The sequence below is a fragment of the Drosophila nasuta genome, chromosome X (genome assembly GCF_023558535.2).
Source record: "Drosophila nasuta strain 15112-1781.00 chromosome X, ASM2355853v1, whole genome shotgun sequence".
NCBI lineage: Eukaryota > Metazoa > Arthropoda > Insecta > Diptera > Drosophilidae > Drosophila > Drosophila nasuta.
In genome coordinates, this window is record NC_083459.1 from 21291135 (window position 1) to 21317119 (window position 25985).

The 25985-nt window shown below is 35.7% G+C and overlaps 1 protein-coding gene across 1 annotated transcript; it reads left to right on the top strand.

Moving 5' to 3' along the window:
• The first annotated feature begins 6921 nt into the window (after positions 1-6921).
• Positions 6922-24579, top strand: LOC132796816 (mannosyl-oligosaccharide alpha-1,2-mannosidase IA-like). The gene is given in 8 exon segments (XM_060808129.1): positions 6922-7236; positions 8831-9520; positions 20297-20767; positions 20769-20910; positions 21841-22065; positions 22858-22996; positions 23055-23316; positions 23383-24579. Coding segments are annotated over 7 exon segments (1920 nt in total). The 5' UTR covers positions 6922-7236; positions 8831-8986; the 3' UTR covers positions 23530-24579.
• The last annotated feature ends 1406 nt before the right edge of the window (positions 24580-25985 follow it).

Here is a 25985-nt window from a genome sequence, read left to right on the forward strand (position 1 = left end):
GACAATAGCTGTCTTACTTGTTTTATTTTATTATATTTATAAATTTTTTTCTATACTTTCTTTTTTTTAATTTTTTTGTGTGTACTTATCGCTGACTCCTCTTCCCCAGTTAGCCAGAAAGTGCACTCGCAATATTTCTCATGCCAACACACACACACACACACTCACATTCATGTAGCTGCGGGTTAACAAAAAGAAAAAAAAAATGAAATAAAAAAAAAAAAATTACGCCCAGAGTGGGCATAATGTTTAGTGCTTTTTGTTGTTAAGAGTTTTTTGCTCGAGCCATAAATTTAATGTGTGTGTAATGTGCTGCAGTCGACAAACACACACACACACACACACACTCAGACTTACATCCTTTGTATGTGTGTGTGTAGCGAATGCAGCTTTTGTATGTAACCCGGTTCAGTGGCATCGTCTAAAGGGATTTCAATTCCACATAAAGCAAGTTCTAAAGTTTTAGACAGCAATTACACTAAGTATGCGCTGAGATTTAACAGCTATTTACAATTTCCTTTTCCTTTCATGCATTCGGATCGTGCATAAAACAATCGAAAAAGTATAACTTGAATTGATTTATTACCTTTGGTTGTAAAGTTTTCTTTTTCTAATTGATGTGTGGATTATTAATGGGAATTTATTTAGCTTCAGCTCACTTTTATAAAGTTCACATCCCTAGATAATTCAGAGAGACAAAAACTATAACTAACTATAAAAAAACGAGTTCGATTTCATTGTAAAAAGGTAGATTTGGAGTAACAAACTTCTTACTTGAGTAAAATTTTTATTATATTTACCCTTTTTTATAAATTAATGACGGAAAAAAAAATTCTAAAATCAAAACTTTAGTCTTTGGTCAAGAGTATGAAAATGTTAAAGTTGGAAACACATTTTTTTAAGAACATTAGAAAGGTTCCAATTAATAAGAGGACAACATAATACAGTTTTATATATTAAAAAAAGATAATACCATACAAATGATTTGATGACTTTCACAAAATAATAACTTTTAAGTCAAATTATGGCAATTTATGCCAGCTCTGTATCATTTAAAGTTATGTAAATTGCCAATAATAACTAAATGTTAAGCTTTACTGCTAAGTTTCCATAGAGTTGACACAATTTATAATTATTGGTTGCCAATAAGGTTGTAAAATTATTACGCAATCTGTGGCTTCGACTATGCAAGAAAACTATTAAGGTACCTAAAAGAGGCAAATTTACTTTTGAGCTATAGAACATTACTTTTTATTTAACTTTGAACTCGACACACAAGCAGACACACATACACATTAACAAGTGCCTCGAATATCGAAACACATCTGTGCAAACTGTTGGCATTAAGGATCTGCCTCTGGCTATTTCCTCAGTTATGGCCACATTCCCTCTCACTCTCTCTCCTTCTCTCTCTCTCTCTGTGTGTGTTACTGATATGTATCAATGAAGGTCATAATATCAAAATTTAAATATTCATAAATACTTTCAACACATGCGTGCCACCAAGGGTTTTCCTTCTACATTTTTTTCCTTTTCTTTTTTCATTGTCATTTTCATTGCTGTGTTGTGGTTGCCGTTGCCGTTGCCATTGTCGTTCTCTACTTGTTGTTGTGGCTGTTGCGCGACTACAAGAAATGTGACCTCATAAAATGAAGAAATTTATTTGCCAGCAAGAAATCACTTAAATATGCTGCCACGTGCTGCCTTCCTGCCTCATCTGTTCTACCGGCTCACCGGCTCATCGGCTTTCCTTCGCTCGCTCGCAGCTCTGCAGCCAGTTTATTATTTCATTTGCTTATTGGTAAACCTAGGCATGGACATAAGGAGCATGGAGAATGGAGCGTCGAGCGTTACTTACTCGCTTCTGGGCGTGTCGAGCAGCAGCCTTTGTTTAATTGAACTGCAGTTACTGCGGGGGGCGGAAGAGGGGGGTCTTCAATGGGTTAACCACCATTATAATAAATAGACACACCCCGAGTTTCGTATGCGTTTAATTGCTGCAACATTTGCGAACCATTTGCTAGCCACTTTCATTACAACAGCGACTAGCTTGAATATACATTTATTTAGGGGGCCCACTAAGCTGCAGTTAACCGTTAAACGTTAACTACACCAGCGTGAATTACTGTTATTGAAATATCTAACGTGCTAACGAGAAGGCTTGGCTTGACCCAATGAAGCATTAACAATTACGATCTTGACGATTAAATGAGTAAATATATTCCCTCAATTCACTCATAAAAAAAAAAATTGTAACTACTATAAAGACTTTGTTATTTTGTGATTTATATTATAAATATTACAAACAAATTTTATCACCTTTTTCTTGAGCTATAAAATAAATTTGCATCTGATATCCATCCATAAATAACTAATTAACTAAGTAGTGTTTCCGCATAAGTAATTCAATTAATAAAGTACTATATTTAAAATCTACTTACTTGCACATTAATAACGGCAACCTGAACTAAATATCCACGGAAAGAGCTTGGAGGCTTCAGTTTTTTACACCACTTTCTTTATTTTATCATGCATTAAGAAAATCTTTTATAACGTAATGACTGACTGCAATTTATATTAAAGATCAGTCGCAATGGTAATAGCTAGGAGGCTGCAGTTTTTACTAAGCTTTCTTTAATTTGGTGTGCATTAAGGTAGCCTCTCAGTTAAATATGCCCAAAGTTATTTCTCTAGAATATATTATAGTAGATTATAATGTCTCCTGTTTGACTGCAATACTTCTCGAGGGACAGCCTTGACGGTACGTGCTAGGAGGCTGAAGTTTCTACACATCCATCGATGTTTTATTGAGTATTAAGTTAGCCAATTCGAATATTCTTACATGTAAAATGCACTTATTACACTACATAATAGTAGGACAACATCATTAATAGTAAGAACTAGGAGGCTGCAGCTTTGACACTGATATTAATAGTTAAGTATGGACAATGTAATCTCTTCAGAATGTATTTTAGTAGATTATAATGTCTCCTGTCGACTGTAATACTTTTCGAGGGACAGTCTTGACGGTACGCTCTAGGAGGCTGAAGTTTCTACACATCCATCGATGTTTTATTAAGTATTATGTTAGCTACATATTTGGAACATTCTTACATAGTACCATTTTACAATACATATTAAAGCTCACCATAAATGGTAAGAGCTAGGAGGCTGCAATTTTTACACAGCTTTTATTGTGTATTAAGTTAGCCATTTCGAATATTCCTACATGTAAAATTCACTTATTGCACTACATAATAGTAGGACAATAACATTAATGGTGAGTGCTAGGAGGCTGTAGTTCTAACGCTGCTTTCTATATCAGAGATTTGCGATGTTTCCCAGCTGAACATATTTACGTACATAAAGAAGTATAATATAACTTTTTGCGAATGTTTCCTGTGGTCATTACTTCATTCTTTACTTCTATGACCTATAGAGGAAGTTGGCTATTGAAATTTCCTGCCAACGCCATTGAAATTAATGAACTTCTCTTTGGTAATTTTCATGACATTCCCAAATACGTTTTAGTGCAAGTTCGGAAGTGTTTGTGGAATATATGGCCGACTGTTTTTGGGAAACGACTTAGAATATCTGAATATCTCAAGCAACAAATTGCCATTTCCTTTTCATAATCGCCGTCGACGACGCGTCGTCAGCTAATTAACTGTTTTTATTCACGCGCCATTGTTTATGGTGACGGGGCTCAGCAGAAGGAACAAAGGATGCAAAGGGATATTTGTTGTGGCTGTTTTTGTAACTTTTCTCGTTCTTGTTCTTGGTCTCTCACACCACATAAGTTTCATTTGTTGCTCCTTTTATTGTCGTTGGCCACGTTACGCCCTCAAATATCTAATGCTGCACAGCCTCCTCTCTCTTCGTTGCGTTGTGTTATTTTTTGTTCTCTACTTTTTCGCACAACACAAAACACTTGTTGTTGGGCATGCTGCCATCTCTCTGTGATGTTGTTGTTGTTGTTGTTGCTGTCGCTTCTGCTGTCATCGTTACCTTTTTCTTTTTTGGTTTTTTGGTTTTTATTAAAAAGCTGAGACAAGAACGATTCACAAGAGTGGCAAAAATGCAGAAGAACATAACGCAGTTCTTGTTGTTGTTGGTTGTTGTTGGGTTGATTCTTTTTGGCTGCTATGAATTTGTCTGACATTGCCTAAAACGCCTACAGAGAAGTCTTAACAAGAAGAGACAACAACACCAACGATTGGCCTAAAAGCAAAAGGGTTATTAGAACGTAGTGATGGGGAAACATCAATTCGAACTTTTTATTTTTTCATTTGTGAGCATTTATAGATTGGAGAGAAGTTAGTATTAGTTAAAGGAAATGGTCACACTCAAAATTATTATTAGCCAGGGTATGTGACTGTTGTGCACACTCGGCTAGATTGCTTTGGGCTTTGCTGTGAGTTGTAGTTGTTGCCATTGTTATGGTTGTTTATTGTCTTACTTTGTGCCGTGTTTGCCTTTGTCATGTTGCTGTTGCTGTTGCTGTTGTTGCGTGGTTGTCGTGTTACCATGTCCAGGCTGTCGTGTCGTCCTCTGCTGTCAAGCTTAAAGGCAAGGCGCACAACACACACACACACACACACAGAGAGAGTAAGTGACAAGTGCAAGAATCCTTCGTACTTACTTACTTACTCACTTAACGATCCAAGCTTATTTTGGGAAGCAAGGCGTACAATAATAACTGTTGGCATCTTTTGTGAAACACCACATCCACAGCCTCAATTCCCCCCCCTACCCCCTGCCACGACTTGCTCACAACAGAAAAAAACAAAAATAAAAATTAATATCAAAATGAAACCAAGTAAGAAAGCTTCACTCGAGTGTGCTCGACTATGTGGTACATGGTACTTTTTTTTCTTTTATTTATAAATACAAAAAAGTACTTGTGAAAAGAATTTCTTAATATATATTTAGTTACTGTACAAACTTTTGAATTTGAAATTATGGAAGGTAACTTATTTAAAAAGAGTATTGCCTAAAATAATTTCCTAGATTCCGATCGCATTTTTAGATATAATTTTCATCATATAAAATGCACATGTTGACTATTATTTTCCATTTTTTTAGATGTCCCCATCCATCTCCTTATAATTCTAACACACATTTTTGACTGTCACTAAATGAAAATACCCTCTTAGCCAATCTGCACCGGGTATAATGTTAGCAAAAGGTTTGTGTGCGCAAGGCTTTAGCTAGCGTTACACAGAGAATGTACGATAAAAATTGGCAGCAGGGGAATAAATTTGCTGATAAAGTTGGGCACCGCGTAGCAAGTAAAGTTAGAGAAAAACTCCATTTCCAACAGACTGCCAAGAAAGAAAAATGCAGAAAATATTTAAAGTGTCAAACATAAACCGTTGTTAAATAGAAAATAATGCACACAAACATAATCAAAATCGACTTTGACAATTTGATTGAATAGCGAAAGGTATAAATTATAATGCCTTGTTTACTTTTCTGCTCAGGGTATAAGAAAATGTATGGAAACTGACTTGACAATAATTCAAAGTGAATTTTAATGTTTAGCAAATTTAATTGCATTATTTTGCTGTTCATTTTTGATTTATGAAAATGTATAATGTCAGTTTATTATAAGGAATAATTACTTCAACTGCTACCGATATTCAAAATAGAATTTGAAATCATAATTTAATATAAAACTGTTGAACTATTAATAATAGAATTTGTTTTTAATTCATAATAAATTGAAAGCAGATTTAAACAATCGAAAAGAAAAGTTCACTCAAATATGGAAAATTTGCAACATAATAAGGCATTTGAAAGCATTAGTCTCGAATAATATGTGCATAAGTACAATAGACTTTTAAATTGAAAATTGTTTTGCTTTTGCAGTGTTGTAATTACTTAAGTAATGGTAATTGATGGTAATGCAAAGCATTAAGCTGGCGTAATTTTTTTTTTCTTTTACGTTGTACTCTTAACGAGCTGAAGTTGTTGCAGTTGAAGCTGAAGCCGATGCTTTCTACGGGGCATAACCCTTAAATGCTTTTGAGGGGGAATAGCGAAGGAAATGAGTGAAGAGGGGTGTGGAAGGGGAAGGGCAAGGGGGAAGGCAGAGCAGACACTTCATTCATTTGGCGGGGCCACATGGCATTCGTTTGCTGCTGTTGCTGCTGCTGCTGTTTGCCGCACACGGCGTATACTTAACATTCACGACATTCGCCGTTGCCTTTTAAGTCGCCTTTTGCTGCCATAAATTAAACATAATTAAAATGTAAATGGAGCAGCAAGCTCACACACATTGCGAAAGTTGGTTGCTCTTGTTGTTGTTGTTGTTGTTGTTGTTGTTGTTGTTGTGCGTAGCGTGCTAATTATTTTGTTATTATTACCTTTGCTTGGGGGGTAATTATTTATTGAGAATTATTTGATGCTCATATTTTACAACTCACTTGCTCTCCCTTTCTCTCTCTTTCTCTACTGATGATCGCTGCTTTGTTGATCCCTACTATATATCGCATCAGGCTCAAGGCTATGTTAGCTGCAGCAAATTTAAGCACCATCGTCTACTCCATCACCCCCGGCCCCGCTCTCCTCCCCCACCCACGCTAATCACCTAAGAGAAGGCCATTTAAAAAAAAAGAAAGAAAGAAGAGCTTTTGCAGCAGCAAACGAAACGTTTCGTTTACCAATTTGTTGCTGCTGCTCTGTTTTGATGTTTCGCTTGTTTGCCATTTCGTTTCATGCTCGCGCTTTCTGCACTTCGTTTGCTCTCTCTCTCTCCCGTTTCATTGCCATTGCGTTTCAATGCTCAGTTCTAGTGCTTTGGGTGCCCATCGTCGTCGTCGTCGTCGTCGTCGTTGCTTCGTCGGGGCAACGAGCGAAACATCTTCGGTCGCGGCATTGCGATTCCATTTCGTTTCGGTTGGGCCAGTTGATTCCACTTACCGCACTCGCCTGTTGTCTGCTCAACTGCGGCCACGCGTTGCTCGCAGCAACAACAACAGCAACAACAACAGCAGCAACGAAAGCAACAAGAACCCCCAATAAGAATAGCAAAAACAACAAAAAACCGAACCCCCAACTCACAAGAACCCGAAAAGTGAAACAATAATAAAACATAGCATACCAAAAAAAAAGAAAGAAAAAAAGTAAACACGCGTCTCGTGATATTTTTTTTGTAGTTGTTGTTGTTGTTAAATATTTGATATTGTCTAACGGCAAACGTATATATAATTTTAATTAAACCAAGTTTAAAGTGTATGTGCGCTATGCTATGTTTGTATAAGTGAGAGTCTGTGTGTGTGTGCGTGTGTGTGTGTGTGCGCAACAGTTCAACGAGGCAGCACAAAGTTGACTACATACAAATTTTTACTATGCACAACTCAAACTAATCAACAACGGCGGCAGCAACAAAAGCAACAAACGAAAACACACTAGCAAAAACATAACTTGCAGATGTGTGTGTGTGTGTGTGTGTGTGTGTGTGTGTGTTGCCTCTAAGGTAGCGAGAGTAAAGGCAACACACATACATACATACACACATGTGATGGATGTCCGTGTGACGAAGAGCGAAGTGAAGTGAAAGAAGAAGAAGAGGGAGACGATGCTGCTTGACACGTTTCTTCTGCATTCCCAGAGCACATTCTCAGCAGCCTCCTGGGCAACTTTTGCTACATACATACATATATAAAGCTAGCTATATCACTCAGTCAGCTAGGCAGTCGCAGTCCAGTCGCTGTTGCTGTTGCTCTCGGGTATTTGTTTTTGTTGCGTGGCGTTGCGTTGCGTTATTTTTTTTTAATTACCGCATAGTCATGTCCTTGAGCCTCGCTCATCTTATGTCGCCAAGCAAAACACACATATCTCTTGCACAATGTTTATATTTAAACGCATCTCTCGAGAGTTGAGAGCCAAAACAAAAACAAACACAAACTGAAAACTGAAAACGAAAAAAACAAAACTGAAAATGAGGCATCAGCAGCGCACATTTCATATATATATATACACTATATATCTATCTACTTGAATGCTGGCGTCAAACTGACAAAAATTCTAAACATTTCATCTTCTTTTTTTGGTTTTTTTAATTGTTTCCTATTGAATTGAAATGAAGATAATATTAGCGCCCATAAATAGGCAATGCAAGGCATACGTTGCGTATACGCAATGCTTGACAGCATGTCTATTAAGCTTGCCCACACAAAGTCACAAAGCGATGCGTCTTCGCACAAGCTATTGATTATTCGATTCGATTCGATTCGATTTTGAAGTGCAGTCGTGTGAAATGCAAACAAAAACCAACTTCAACACAAACAAACACAAACATTGTGGCCATACTTTGCCTTTGTTCCGTCCATCTCTCTGTCTGTCTGTATTTCGTGTGTTTGCTGTTCTAGATATCTGCAAAAGATCATCACATGTTAATAACTTGCTCGCAAAACTGACCTCGCACAGCGTTGTGAGAAGATGCTGGCAACAATTCACTTTAATTGCTGTTGCAAATGATATACACAAAACTATAGCCAGTTTAAATGGACAGTCATTAGCATTGATTCAATCATTAAAAAGTGAATTTAAGGAATTTGGAAAAATGTTCATTTTCGATTTTATTCCAAATTTATTTACGCTATGAAATTTCAAGTGCTCGCTGAGCTTCAAACATAATTTGAAACGCGTTGAGTGTCGCCTCTCGGTTCCAAAATAAAAATAAATTATGCGCAATCGAACTAAACTGAACTGAACTGAACTGAACTGTTGTTGCCGCAACGAAGCACAAACTCTCGCTGTGTGTGTGCGTGTGTGTGTCTGTGTGTGTGCAAGCAATTAAGGAATCATTAAAATAAATCAATAGAAGAGCATGTGATGGCCGCACAACAACAACAACGCGAACAACGCCAAACGATTAAGCAAAGAGCTCTGAACATTTGTTTGTTGTAAAACTGTAACGAAGAGCAAAGCAAATAAAGGGAAAGAAAAAGAGAGATACAGAGACAGAGACAGAAGAGAGATGTGCCCAAAGACATCGAAGACAACGCCAGTGCTGCTGATCGGCGGCATTGTGTTCGTCATCGTTCTGGTGGCGATCACTGGCATCACTCTGATCAATAACATCAATTTGTCGAACATCATACGACTGAACGAGAAGGTGGCCAGCGATAGCGTCAGCGCCAATGATAATCAGATCAAGGAGCTCAACTATGTCAACAATCATCCAAAGAACTTGCACATCAACATCAAACAACAACAACAGCAACATCAACATCAACATCAGCAATCACAGTTAAATGAAACGCATGACGATGATTCAGCTGGCGATGCTCGAAGTATGGAACAAATACGCAAGGAGATGTCCTCGCTCCGGCTGCAGCTGGAGCCCAAAGTGTTGGCCGTGATTGGGCCAAACGATGCAAGTGAAAAGGCGCAGCCAACACGTCGTATACTCAACAATACGCTGAGCACGCAGTTGCCGCTGGACGTGTCCAACGACGGCGACGGCAAAAATGACTTGATTGATTACGAGAAGCGCGCCCAAATCGTCAAGGTGAGTGCTGCTGCTGCTGCTGCTGCTGCGATGCGGTGTCGCATGCCACATGCCACATGCCGCATGCCGACTGCTGCTGGCTTTCCATCTGAATTGCGTATCAATTTCAAATGTCTGACCTTTGGGGGCCTGTCACGACCCCAGGCAATGTGCCAGCTGTTTTACAACAGCCACACAGACTGACAGCTTCCACCCCCCCTCCCCCCACTTTACTTCTCCGCCCTCAACTTACCTTTGTCAAACCCCGAACCCAATTGACTATTGACAATCCCCCCCACACACACACACACAAATACAAAAAAAAGTAATTAAATCTCTGCAGAAATCCCTTGGCAAGGTCAAAAGTTTCTGCTTAATGTCGACAGAACAAATTGTTATAATATTCAGGTTAGCTGCAACTATTTTATGGCTAATTCCCAAAGGAACATTTTGCATTATAAGTATCAAACAGCAAGTATCTTCAAGCCTCTGAAATTATCTATATCAAATGTTTTTGGCATAAGTTTCAAGCAGAGCTCTTTTTAACATATATGTTTGCATATAGAGCTGATGTCATGACACGCTAAATTTATGGCATAAGCTGAAAAAATGAACACAAAACAGTGAAAGTAAAGCAAACACAGAATTGAATATTGCGAAAGATAAAAACGACAAATGTCGAGAAGAAACAAAAAACAAGCATATGAATTATCAATACTTCTAATTGATCTTGATCTGAATTAAATGATAACAGTTGTGCACTAATTAAACACTCGCCAACTTGCAATTAAATCGTCATGTCAGCGATACATAAACACACAAACATTTAGCTAACGGAGATGAGCTAAGCTTTGATCTTTGCAGCTGCTAAAGCAGCTTTTATTGTTTACAAAACTTTGTTTATTAGCAACAACAAAAAGCTCATCAGTATAGATCATCAGTTGGTGAGCTTTCGATGCACCAACGAAAACGAATTTCGCGATCGCTGCAAAGAAGAAAGCTTCTAATTGAATGGCGGATTTATATGTAAATATATAAATAGCGCGGATGCGTTAAGTGCATTAAGTAATTAACAAATTTGCAAATTATAGAGGAAGAAGATTTTTATACCTGCTATCCATATACATACGTATATACTCTGTGGTACATTTTGATATATCGATATACCGAATATAGCATTAAGTATATTTTAGTGTTTGCCAGAATACTTATTTGGTTAACAAATATAACATTCGGTATATTTTTAATATTGGTAGTAATAGGCTATAATTTTATATGAAAACGAAATGTAGCATTCGGTATATATCTGTATGTTTCAGTATATTAATTTTGTACTTTTGCAGAATAATACCAAATATAATATTCGGTATATTTTTAGTATTTTTGGTATTTAGTATATTTAGATGGTTTATTGTTTTTAGTATATTTGTAGAAAAATACAGTATTTTTAGGTATATTTATTTGGTATATTATTACCGCAATGCTTTGCTTTTATACACTTTTTTAACTTGTTATGCATTATTATTTGTACAATTATTTTTTTTAGTTTTGTTTTCCCGATAGTACATATTTATTTTATTATTTATTACGTTTGCAATTATATATGATGAACTTTTGTTGTTTTGAGGGCAAATGCCATTTATATATTTGCATTAAACAAAAGTAGTTAATACTTGACTATGAAATACTCTCCACAAAAATATACTAAATTAAGGTATAGCAATGAATTTTGTTTCTTGAATAACTTTTACTGATTTCCTGCTGGCACTTAAGTTATACTCAATATCGAATTTGCTGCTTTATACATTATAATATTGCTGATTGTATTTATAATAATAATAAGCAATAGCAATAATGGATTATGTTGTCAACAAAGTTTTCGTTGTATGTTAAGATATTAATTTCTTAGACTGCGGATTTTGCCCTTCGAATTTTGATCAATCAATCTACTCATAAAGTGTGAGTGTGTGTGTGTGTGTGTGTGTCATCGATTGCCCAACTTTAGCGGGAATGTTGACAATATTTCGATGTAGTCTCTTTAAAGAGGAATTGCAAACAAACTGTTGTTGTTGTTGGGGTTTCATGTCTCTCAGAGGAGGAGGCAGAATTCCTGTTACGCCTACAATCAACACCTTAAACACTCAGCTAACTGCGTTCATCATGCGTTGTTCTTCGCTCTGTTGTGGTCTCGAAATCTTGACGTTTATTACGCTCACTTGGCGCCGGTAGTTGGCAGTTTTCAGTTTACAGTTTTCAGTTTTCAGTTGGTAGCCGGTAAACACGGGCAAAAGGTTTGGCCCAGGCCAGGACTCGAGTTAGCTCGCTCTCATTCTCTCTTTCTGCTGCTGTCGCTGTCTCTTTCGGTCGCCATCATTTGCGCACTCGCTGGGAATGCGCAAGGCCGTCAATTGCTTTACGCTTTTGCGGTGCTCGAGTGTCGTGTCGAGGCCTTGGCTCTGGCTGGCTTGCTGGCTTGCTGGCTGGCTGGTTGGTGCAAACGAGGCGCTAAACAAATTCTTACCTCGAGCTGCAGCAACTATAACTGTCGCTGCCACTGTTGCCACTTGCCACACACACTTGCAACGACAACAACAATAAATAACCACATGCCCAGGATACACGATACGATTAATTTGTGTGTATTCTTGCAACAGTTTCGCCTTTTATGACCTCAACAACAACAATGGCAAAAATTTTAAATTTCAATTTTCGACATATTTTATTATTTATGCATTGCCAACACTCGAAATATGTGAGGATATCTATGTATATATACTAGATTTATTTTTGTTTCTCTTCTGCGAATTACTATCAAATCAAATTGCAATTTGCTTGTGTCAAAGTATTATCAATACATACCTAAGATGGATTTCAAAATAAAAATAATTAATTTCATTTAAAGTACAAAATGAAATTTGCTGTTGCTTCAGTTGATAGATGGATTAAGTTCAACGAAAATGCATAAATCAAATTCAATTTTCGACAAGACAAAACAAACACACACACACACAGAACGCTGTCATTGTAAATGGAATTCCATTTTGTTGACTGTTGTAATAAATATTTTGCATACACACGCATACGCACGCAGGAAGTTTAGCAATTGAAAACATTTATTTGTTCACTCAATTGCACCATGGAATGTGTTTTTGGGTATATTCTATCGAGTAGATATTCAGGTATTCCCACCTGATGATGATGATGATGAGCAACTGCAGGCGGCTCAGCTCAATAAATTGCGAACATTTATATATTTACAGGGGATAAGATAAGTTGCCCTTAGTCATAGATGGGGGTCACTTGATAATGGATTTCAATTGAAGTTCAGTTGAGTTGAGGTGCGTTGCACGCATTTTGCCAAGCTAATAATCGAATTTCATTTATTCAATCCTTCGCTCTTCGCTTCCCCATTCCTCTCGCATTCTTTTTTTTGCACCCTTGAGGCAATCGCATTTACATTTGACAACAGCCAGAGTGAGGCAATGGCATCTCATGTCAATTTTGCCACCACCCCACCCAAAAAAAAAGAAAAAAGGGGCAATCCAAGGTGAACCACTTCAACTGACCGCCAAAAACTACAACGCAGTGCAATACACAACTGGCACAGTGGAGCAAAAGTGCAAAATACAAATTATAATTTTCTCATAGTCGTTACAAACAATGTTCACTTTATATATAGCTAACAGAGTTTTATAAAATGAATCTAATTAAATTCAAATATTTTTGTAAAAAAAAAAACCATGGAAAATTTGACAAAATTTAGGAAATGCTTGTCAATAAATTGAGTAAGAAATATAATTGTTTTAGTATATGCAATATATATTCTTTGATTTAAAGATTGGTATGAAACTAAAAATCTAGTTAAATACTCTAAAAAATTCCTTCAAACATTTTAATAGAATTTTTTTTTTTTTTTAGAGTTTATAATGACATTCATAACATATTCAACTTTAAATAAAAAATGAAGTTACAGATCCTATATCTTATTAAATAGCTGACTTTATACGGTAATAGAATACATTAGGAAAAAAGATCAAAGAAGTTCAGAATATTGTAAATTGTGAAAATTAGGTTGATAACGTAATACTTAATGTTAAGTTTGTTTTAAATTTGAATTTGCTATTTTAATACTTCTATTATAAATTGACACTTGATGTTAAGTGTGCATTAAAATACAATATAATTAATATTCTAATACTGCATTAGAACTGGATTTAACATTTATTGTTGTCCATCAATTTCAATAGTGAATAATTTTATTCAAATTTAAATTCCCGAAGAGAAAAATTTATACAGATTTTGTTGCCTCATAAAGAATTTGTTTTATTTATAGATTGTAGAAATTGCTTTGATAATAATTGTATGCATATTATATACATATATTATTATAAAAGCTTACTATTGCTATTCTACAATAGAAATAGAAATCATAAATTTTTGTTGTTCCACATAGTTTGCTTATTTTTTTAAAACACTGTTGGCAAATTTCTTTGATATCACATTGAATAGAATGTCTAAAGGGAAAAAGAAAATTTGTGCATTAGCTACAAATTGTACAAATCGTAATATTGATTTTTATCAAATTAAACACAACTCATCTAGGGAATTCGTAATGAGAGAATTGTTCACGTAGTTAGCTTATAAAGAACATCGAAGTTGTCCCACTGTGCAGTCAGCAGTGCATTCATCAATTGAATCCCCTGGAACAACAGCATACCAAAGCAAACGAAATGAAACGAAACGAAATGAAACGACAGAAAGACAGAAAACAACATTTTCGAATGGCGATGACGGTGACGTCGACGTCGACGCCGTCGTTGACGTCGATGTCGATGTTTTTGGTTCTGGCTGCGTTTTGTTTTGGTTTTTGCTTTGTTTGTGTTGCTTCAGCTGTTGGTGTTTTTGTTTCTGTTTTTTGTTATTGTTATGCTTTTGGCCAGCCAAGTTGACCGTTTGGCCGACTGCCCGTTGTTTCATTGTCAATGTGCAAGTAGTAGTAGTAGTAGAAGAAGAAGAAGACGAAGAAGCCAGAGTTCGCATTGGGAATGGAAATGGAAATGACCATCGATATGGCTATTGATGGCTTGATGGCATTGCTGCAGGATTGAAAAAGCGTCAATGCTAGACGACAACTTGACATTAAATATTGCGTAGCACCCACACACAACAACAACAAGAACAACAATGAAAACAAGCTACTACTTTGACCGCATTAGTCTATTTACACTCATAATACTCATACAATATCCTCTTCTCTCTCTCTCTCTCTCTCGTTTTCTCTTTCATTTATTCTTCCCTTCAACACTACTCAACTTTTAGCTGGCCTTTTAAGCTTGTGTGTGCGCAAAAGTAATAGAAAATTTGAAATAGTTTTAAGCACACATTTCTCCACCCCCATCGAAAAGTGACCGAATAAAAATGGCTTTTGATATCATCACTAATAGATTAGATAAACATTTTGCCATTTTTGCAGGCAAACTTCCAATGATAAGTACTATAGTTAGTTCGTCGCTTAATTCAGGATTTCAACTGAAGTCCTTTGGCATTTCAGTTCCTCTTCAGCAATTCTGTATGTCTATCGTTAGTTAAACTTTGGGAATGCAATATAGTTTTGTTATATTTTATGAATGTCTGTCAATTTAAATGTACTTTCTTTACCATCCAATTGTATAGCACTAGGATTTTTAGAATAGCATAAGCAATAAGGATATGGAACTTGACATATTTCCCTTTAAAGTTGTGAATTAAGTAAGGAGTTAGTTAGGCTACCTATAAAATTATAAATTATTAAACTATAGAAACAACAACGTAATTTCATTACATTTATATTGCTAAATTCAAAAGGTTTCATTACATTTCTTTTGTTAAGTTCAATAAAATTTAAATTAAATTGACATTAATTTGATTGATTTCCAAACTATATTTCATCAACATCTCTTTTAGTTGCATTGTTTTCTCTTCAAGTTTCAACTTTATTGTATGTTTGTTGTTTGTTTAAAAATGCTGCCAATTGAGTCTCATTGCTAAATTAATGTTAAGTGCAACTAATGAAAAGCAAAGTGGCTGTTAAGCGAGATCTTGATGCGTTAACATATCTCTAGAACTGCAAAATCACATTTCTTTCTGAAAGAACTAATAGATTATAATAAAAAATTCCTAAAAAAAAAATCCTTCCTTTAAAATGCATTATTTATTTGACTTTTCGTTTCTGATAGAACATTTTGTTTGCTGTAATATAAATGTTGCGTTTGAAGTGAAAGTTCATTTGAGAATCTTAAATATTGTGTCAGCTAGCTGGTTTACTATTTTTAGAAATTGCACAAGTTTTCAAACAAGAATTACAGACTTATGCGTTTGTGTTTTTGCGCTTGTTTCCCCCGTTTCCATTAGGAAAACTTTGTCTCCATTTATTCCCTGATTTTCCTTAATAGTTAGTTTCATTTTGCTACACAGCCACCAAACACACACTCAAGCACACGCACACTTGTTGTTCTTTTGTAAGTTAATTTCTTGGTGTTGCTGGAGACAGAGACAGAGACAGAGAGTGAGCGAAAGAGAGAGAGAGAGATACCATGCATAAAGCCACACAAATAGTTGGTTTCCTTTTCTTATTTTTTGGTGTACTCTTTGCAAATATGTTAAAAGAAAAAAAAGAACCCAAATTTAAATTGGTATTTGTGCAGTAAGAAAATATCTTCGACCTTCCTTCTGTGTTTTTTGTTTCGATTCAAAGGCATTTCAAGGTATTTGGCAGTTGGGTTTACAGTTAATATAAATTCTTTGATGGGAAAGTATGCGAAAGTTGTAACAATATATCAATGCAGTGTGCCTTTAATACACAACAATATTGAGCTTTGCTTTGTTTCAACTTTAATTCATTTAAATTTAAGCCATTGTTTTTTTGTTTTTTGAAAGGGCATTCAAATTGCTGTGTGCCAAAAATAGTTTTTCTTGGTTTTTATTGCAAGATAAAGGGAGAGAGAGAGAGACGACGTCGACTTTTGCATTATTTTTCTTTCTGTTTTTTTTGTGGCCTTAAGCAAATTATTTTCACTCGGCTTCGAAAGAATTTGCCAAACTCTGGGGCATATAAAATATGTGTGTGTGTGTTGCTTTTGGGGGCATGCATATTTTGTGCACAAATTTGAATGTTGCTCCATTGCTGTGCGCGAAGCATTTTCTTACTGGCTTTAACCATTTGGCATTGGCAGTGGCACTTGCACTTCCGGTTCCCCTTATCCATTTCCGTTTTAAACTATTCCCTTTATTTCCTTTGCTGTCATTTGCATTGTTATGCAGCCAGCAGCCCCGTCGGCATTAAGTGGCGAAGTTTGCAACTTAAAAACTTGCCTTTGCTTCTCCCAAAAGTTGCATTTTGAATTTGCATTAAATTAAACCACACACACACACACTCATAGTTATACTCGTACACCTGCATAGAGACAGTTGGCTTAAATTGCTCGCTGGCTTCGCTTTACGAAACACTTGAAAGTGGCAATAAAATGCTTACTATATGAATGACACTGCCACACATGCCACATTCGCGTAAACTTCAATGGATACCTCCAACCGACAGGTCAAGTGCAAAATCCGTCGAAAAGCCACCTAGCAAAAAAAAAAAAGAAACAAGTGTGAAAGCTACAGTCGAGTGTGCTCGACTGTGAGATACCAGCTACCCACTTTGAGTAAAAGCAAAATATTGCGGTATTATACTCAAAATATTCCAAAATAATATGCCAAATGGTATATTTGGTATATCGATATGGCACTACATTCAAAATATACTATAGAGTGCAAAATATACCAGATTGTCAGCCAAAGCAACAAAGACCCCTAGAAAGCAGCCATACAAAAGTATTTTTCAATAACTTCGACCATTTTTATCTGATCGCAAACCTAAGGGATCACAAAGATTATAGTTATTATTGTAGAAACCACAATTCGACGCTTGTTATACGATTTTTGTCGATTTGCGGGGGCGGAAGTGGGCGTGACAAAAATTTGAAGTAAACCTGATCTGCCTGCAAACATAACAAATGCTGTCGAAAAAAATTATAACTCTATCTCATATAGTTTCTGAGATCTAGGTGTTCATACGGACAGACGGACAGACAGACATGGCTATACTTTATAGAGTCAGAGATGCCTCCTTCTACCTGTTACAAAGTCACAAAGTTATAATACCCCTCTACCTTATGGGTAGCGGGTATAAAAACGAAAAAGGTAAACAGAAAGAGAAAGAGAAACAGTAGCAATTCCCTCAATGGACACAGTTGGCAGTTGGCCGCTAAGTAGGCTGGCTAGCAACGAACAACGAATGAATATGCAGGACACGGTTACGGTTAAGGGACACGGGACATGGGACACGGGGCACGGGGTGGGACGGGGCAGAATGGGAAATGCAATGCAATTGCTATGTGTGGCATTCCAGGCATGTGTTTGGGTGTGTGTGTGTATGAGTGTGTGTGACACACACACACGAGGGAGAGACGCGTCTCGACGCTTGACGCCCAGCACGTTTCCACGGTCGCACATTCACACACACACACACACACATTCATACATAGGACGGTGCTGCCAAATTGGCTTTCTTTTCAGAGGACAAATTGTAAAAATAACTATTATTTTTATTGGTCAACCTTTAAAAGTCTTTAAGGGAAAGTTCCTGATCATATAAAAAACTTTCTTAGGTAAAACCTTTTTCTGTGCTGCCAACTTGGCTGTCATTTCGGTGCTTAAATTGTGAAAATAACTTGTATGCTAGCAACATTTGAAAAATACAGTAAATTCATTTATAAAACAAGCTTTTAGTAGATGTTCCTGTGCTTACAGAAAAACTTTATTAAGCGAATTCGTTTTCGTTTTCTTTTTATTTTTATAATTCCTCCGACAAAAAAAAACTAGGCTTTCTTTTAGGCTAGCAACTTTTAAGAATTACTATAAATTTACCAATAAATCATGCTGTAACTTACTTTTATTTGTAACCAAAACCAACCTTTAAAATTGTGTTAATATTTATACCGAAAACTTTCTTAGGCGAATTTCTTTGCTATGCTGCCTTCTGGCTTCTTGCTAAAATTACATTAATTTAATGAACATTTGGAATAAACTTTAAATTCGTTTAAAAACAATCTGTAAAGATTAAAAAAGATTGACATTTTTTTTACTTACGAAATATAATACGCTTAAAAGAAACGAATAAATAAAATGTGTCAAAATCAAATTGGTTTTATATGAGAAATATTCCGAGTGGAAATAATATTTCAAATTTACCTATCAGCAATAGGAATATTTGATGGAATTGCGAATTTTGTAGCCAAATGAAAAAGTTTAGTTCGTAGGTTTAATAAAAAAAAAGCTTAATCTGATGAGGATCTTTTCTAGCCTTTTTTTTGTGTGTGCAGATCTATTGCTATTTTCTGGCGAGTTGGCAGCACTGTTGCTGCTCAGTTCTATATAGAAATCTACAACTCGCACATTTAGTGGGCACGATTCAAGCGACGTTTGCGCATTTCAAGGATGTGTAACTTAATTTAATGAAGACGTGCAAACAGCAACTACAGCTGTAACTGTTCATGCATGTGTGTGTGCGGGTGTGTGTGTGTGTGTGTGCGTGGGTGTAAATGTGCTGTGTTGATGTGGCGTGTATTATTTGTATAGCATACTTATCCCATTTGGAGCCAACAGCCACAGTGCAAAAAGGATGCTCAATCAATCAGTCAAACCAGTCATCAAGTAATTTCCGTAAAATTAGTCAAGCTGATGATTTACTTACTTCTTTTACCACCTTCCCTCCTACTCTCTCCTTCCTCAGGTCATACTGAGGTCATCCCAAAATTCACCTTTAGTACTTTCTTTCAACATCCTTTTTTTTGTGCAACCTTTGAAATGTGAATTGTCGTAAATCTAACAAATTATGTAGATAAATAAAGCCAAAATGTTACCTTCTAAGACTTCAATCAGATGCGACTCATTGCACATCGAGAGAAGCGCTTCAATTTGTTCAACAATAATCGCAATTGAGCTATTAACTAACTTTTCATTTTGTGCAATATAAAAATCTTCGAATGAACCGAGTTGCATTTAAACAGTTGTGTTTAAACAATGAAGGGAGAAATCATTTAAGTTTGTTTACATTCTGATACTCTCTGATATATATATTTTAAAGATAGCAGTATATCGATATACCAAATGTATACTTTGGTATATTATGAATTTATAAGTATATCAATATTTCAACTATAGCCATTGGTATATTTTGTACTCTATAGTATATTTATACTGCAGTGGTGTATTAATATACCAAATATAATTACGTATATTGTGTTCTCTTCTGTATATTTTACTTTTATTATGACTTTTTATTAAAAAGATGGTAGAGGGTATCACACAGTCGAGCACACTTGAATGTAGCTTTCTTTCTTGTTATTACTAATTATATGTATTAAGAATAAAGTTTATGTTGAATTTTACTGAACCAAAACATTCTTCATTTGACGAGTTGCATTTCCATTGATGTTTGTTGTAAATTCGTATTTTTATGCTGAATATTTGCAATATATAAACTTTATTTTTAAAGGAAAGTTGCAGTATTCATTTGAGGTTTTCTCTTCAGCAGTTTTCTTATACCAATGATGCTTTCCCTCTAAAGTTGCCTCGTGAACTTTAGCTTTCTATATTGTTAGTCAATGAAATTGAATTTGGCTTGGAATGCCATCTCGTGATTGGAATATTTTTGCACTACTTATAAAGGAACAAATGTCAATTCTATATCATTTGGTCTTCTCTGTGTTACAGATGATGGAGCACGCCTGGCACAATTACAAACTGTATGCGTGGGGCAAAAACGAACTGCGTCCTCTGTCACAGCGTCCGCACTCGGGCAGCATCTTTGGATCGTACGATCTGGGCGCCACGATTGTGGATGGCCTCGATACGCTGTATATAATGGGCCTGGAGAAGGAGTACAAGGAGGGACGCGATTGGATCGAGCGGAAGTTCTCGCTGGACAACATCAGCGCCGAGTTGTCCGTGTTCGAGACAAACATTCGCTTTGTGGGCGGCATGCTAACGCTCTACGCCTTCACCGGTGATCCGCTCTACAAGGAGAAGGCTCAGCATATTGCGGACAAATTGTTGCCCGCCTTCCAGACGCCCACTGGCATTCCATATGCGTTGGTCAACACCAAGACGGGCATGGCCAAAAACTATGGCTGGGCCTCTGGCGGCAGTTCGATTCTCTCCGAGTTTGGCACACTCCATCTGGAAGTTTGCCTACTTGAGCGACATCACCGGCAATCCATTGTATCGCGAGCGTGTCCAGACCATACGTCAGGTGCTCAAAGAGATTGAGAAGCCCAAGGGACTCTATCCCAATTTCCTCAATCCCAAGACGGGCAAATGGGGTCAACGTAAGTGTGGGGCGAGAAGAAGATCAATTATGTAATAGCATATTGTTCGGGAACTAGTTTATTCGAATAATGAACTAGTTCTTTTAAACAATTCAGTAAACTAAAAGAATGAACTAGTTCATTTAAACAATTTAGTGAACTGAACGAGTCAACTTCTTCATTTAAACAATTCAATAAACTAAAAAAAATGAACTATTTCATTTAAATAAGCCAGTCAACTGATAGAATGAACTAGTTCATTTAAACAATTCAGTAAACTAAAAGAATGAACTATTTTATTCAAACAATTCAGTCAACTGAAATAGTTTATCACACAATTCAGTCAACTGAAAGATGGAACTAGTTCATAGTTAAACAATTCAGTCAACTGAAAGAATGAACTAGTTCATAGTTAAACAATTCCCTCAACTAAACGAATGAACTAGTTCATAGTTAAACAATTCAGTCAACTGATCGAATGAACTAGTTCATTCAAACAAATCAGTCAGTTTAACGAATGAGCTAGTTTATTCAAACAATTCAGTCAGCATAAAGAATGAACTAGCTCATTTGAGTTTCGTTTTTGTTCGCTTATAATCTAAACTTTAGATGATTCATTCTTCTAGTTCACTCACTCATCGTTTAGTTCTTTTGAGTAACATTCTTCTATTTTATCGTCAGTTTCAATGAAATTTGTAAAACAATTACTAAGATTTAAAAATGAATACTTTAAAATCACTTTAAATTCTATGAACGAACAGCACAGCAAACTCGAACGAGTCGAAAAAGAAATAAAGGAACTAGAATGAAACTCAAACGAACTAAATAAACTATATGAACGCATTGTTCGATCAGCTAAAATTGAACTACTGAACTACAAAGAACAACTTATAGACGACTTCTATATAGTATATTCAAACTAACATTAAATTCAATTCTCTTACTTTGCAGTGCACATGTCGCTGGGCGCTTTAGGCGACAGCTACTACGAGTATCTGCTGAAGGCGTGGCTGCAATCTGGGCAGACGGACGAGGAGGCACGCGACATGTACGACGAGGCAATGCTGGCCATCATGGACAACATGGTGCGAACCAGTCCCAATGGACTGACGTATGTATCCGATCTGAAATTCGATCGATTGGAACACAAAATGGATCATTTGGCCTGCTTTTCAGGTAAGGCGTTTACTAGAGTAAAGTTTTGGTATATTTTGAATGTGTTAGTATATCGATATATGGAATATAGCTTACCGTATTTTAGTATATTTGGGTATGATCAATTTAAAAGTTGTAATTCCGCGAATGTATAGTTGAATCGTTAATCAAAATATAGTTTACGGTATATTTCAGTATTTTTTTGGTATATAAGAATGCCAAATTGTAATTGTGATTGACTTATGTTATGGAATCGTTAAACGGCATACAGTTTTTAGTATATTTCAGTATTTTTTGGGATTTTAAATTGTCAAATTGCAATTCCGAATGAATCGTTATACGAAATGAAACTTACGATATAATACAATTCCGATTGAATTATTGAGATAATATTGAGATCGTAAAGACAAAGCTGTTTGAAGTTGCAGCTCTTTATCTTCCAAAATAAGTTGGATTGGTTTCTACAACTTTGTGGAACTATGCTTCAAGTCATCATCTATAAATTTCATACGAAAAAAACGCTTATTTTTGCCTCATCATTGCATAAAATACTTTAAAAGGCTTTAATATATACGATATACGAATTATAGCTTGAGGTATATTTCAGTATTTTTCGGTATATAGCAAAGTTGCTTTTATTTATAATGACAATAGTACTTTATTCGCACTGTATAAAAAAGTTGTTTGAAGTTATAGCTCCATAAGAAACTGACTTCTATAATTTTGTGAAGCAATGCTAGAAGTCGTTATCTATGAATTTAATTTCACCTCCTTCCATGAAATGCTTTAAAACACTTTTCAACTTGTTGACAGGCGGACTTTTTGCGCTGGGCGCCGCAACGCGTCAGAACGAGCACACGGATAAGTACATGGAGGTGGGCAAAGGCATTACGAACACCTGCCACGAGAGCTATGTGCGCACACCGACTCAACTGGGACCCGAAGCATTCCGGTTCGTTGCTCTCTTTTCGATCTCGTTGATCAGTCTCGTTAACTCCTTTCCTTTGCAGTTTCAGTGATGCGGCGGAGGCGCGTGCTCTGCGCTCCCAGGAGAAGTATTACATACTGCGGCCAGAGACATTCGAGAGCTACTTTGTACTGTGGCGTCTGACGCACGATCAAAAGTATCGCGATTGGGGCTGGGAGGCGGTCCAGGCTCTGGAGAAGCATTGCCGCACAGCGCATGGTTATTGCGGGCTGCGCAATGTGTATCAGCAGGAGCCGCAAAAGGATGATGTTCAGCAGAGTTTCTTCCTGGCCGAGACACTCAAGGTGAGCCTTGATTGTTTGTAATACTTGAATTGAATCTTAACGTGGCAACGTTTACAACTTTTGCAGTATCTTTACTTGCTGTTCTCGGACGATTCCGTACTGCCGCTGGACGAATGGGTGTTCAACACTGAGGCGCATCCGCTGCCCATCAAGGGTGCCAATATTTACTATAGACAGGCGCCAGTTCCGCTGCCTGCATCGAATGCTTCATAAGCAACATCAGCAACAACAACAACAACAACAGCAGCAGCAGCAAACATCAAGAATGTCATTTTAATATTTAATTTTCCGTTTTTTTTTTCTTTTTGTATGTATTTTAGTTTTTTTTTTTAGTTAGTGCTTCTTTTTAAAAACGGTATATATATATATATTTTGTAATTAATTATGGACGATAATTTTGCAATAAGGCAATAAGTATGTAATCTTGATCTTAAAAGTTCGCGAGCGACGACGACGAAAACAACTTTCTGTGTAACATATTTAAAAATGCGAAACTTAATTAACGTTAGCACTCTCTTCCCCTTAAGTAGTCGAAACATTTTTACTTACTTAACGCAAGAACACAACCTGCTCCTAGCCCCTGGCCCCTAGCTATTATGGTACACATAACGTAGTTGGTATGTTATCTAGGCACAAGTTGAATCCCAAAAGAAACTCTTCGTTTTGGGTTACATTTTATAGATACTTTGACAATTTTGGCATTTGACAATTTTGAAATGCAGAAGCAGCAATTAATATGGTAATAGACCACACACACACACACACATACACATGCATAGATAATTTGTATAAGTAAACTCAGGTGTTCGAATAATGATTTAACTATTTCCATTTTCCCCATTTCTATTTCTATTTCGGTTTCTCATTCACTTTTTCACAATATTCACAAACAATTTCAATCTCACTTTTTGTAATATTCTTCTCTAATCTCAAATCTTTATCTCAAGAAAACTCCAATCTATTAACTAGCAACTTTTTTGATATGAGAATAATATATATATATGGGAAACAACTTGCAACATTCAGTGTCACACACACACATACACATGCACTCTGGGTTTGACGAATTTCGAGAAATCTTTGTTTTGTAAATATTTCCCCCAGCGGCAAAATGAAGGCATCTGTCAGAGAGAGAAAGAAAGAGAGAAAGAGAGAGAAGGTTTATAAATCAAATCAAATAATTATCATGTTATAATTGTTTATGTGGTATAATTATTTATAACAGTATATATATTTATATATACTTGAATATACATATATATAAATGAAATATAGTAATCTAATTATATATTATAATAGCACCTAGCTTACTTTAATGAAATGTAACGCATATTACTTTACATCAGCGAAACGAATCTTAAATATATATTAATATATAAATATTATAATTATAAAATGGAAAACAATATCGTAGGCAATTCGTTAAAACAAAATATTTATACAATTATACAACAAATGCTAAAGCGAGCGAAATAATTTCATTTGTAACATTTGAAATGTGTGTGTGTTGTTTTTTTTTTTGTAATAATCCTAAGCCTAATATATATATACAAATATATATATTCATGATAATGATATTAATATTAATAACATTAAATTAAATCTCAAATAATACATAAATAGAAAAGCAGCAGCAACAGCAAGGAAGCACATCAGAAGTAATGACAATTATTTAAAACAAATATATAAATAAAAATATTATCAATTTTTTGTAACATCTCCTGCACTTTGTATGAGCTCTTGTGCTGTGAGAAGTCATTTTAGCATAATATACGTAGTGAATATTACGTAAATATTAAATATTACACAAAATAATAAATATGACAAAACAAAAAACAAAGGAAATAAAAAATAATTTTCTAAGCTATAATAAATAAATAGTTTTATCATTAAAATTATGTTTTTTTTGTTATAACGAAGTAAATGTAAAAGTGAAAATAAATATTGTATAATTACAAGTCTAATAAAAATGTAAATGCGTGAAAACAAAATAACTGTTCAGAATAAGCGAAAAACGAGCGATAACAAAAACCCAAAAAAAATTTCCAATTTGCTGTGCAGCAAAAACAAAATTGTTGCATACTTTGAGGATGCGGCAATGTAAATATTTATCGTGACTATAGGTATAACTGGTCAGGATCTGAAAGGATTTCAAAAGGACATGCATTTTTGTGCTGACAGATGCCAGCACTATCGATTTGCATTCAAGGATTTTTAAAATTCAACAAAAAAAATGTTCGAAAAAATTTGTAAAATCTTATAAGGGGGGAGCATGTAAAAATTGTCCTTTTTCAAAATGTTGACTGTAACTTCGCCATTTTAAGGACGATTTGGTTGTCCTTTTGCCAGTCGATAGATATTGATCTAAGGATGCAGAAACAATAGTTGCATCCTTGAAGGTCCTTGAAACGGCTGAGATCAAATGATTTTTTCGTATATAAAAAACTCGCAAAATCTCTGAAGTCCTTGCAAGGATCAAGCCGATCTTAGTGTCAAAGAACTTCTATTTTTGAAAGCAAGCGACTGACCAAAGGACATTCAAATCGTCCTGTTACTTTTCGATATATTCAGAATATTTCGTGTTTGACGATTTTCCGTTCGCCCTGAAGCCGAAAATTTACAAGTGTTGGATTCTTAGATGACCCCATACTTTTTAAATGCCAATAGAT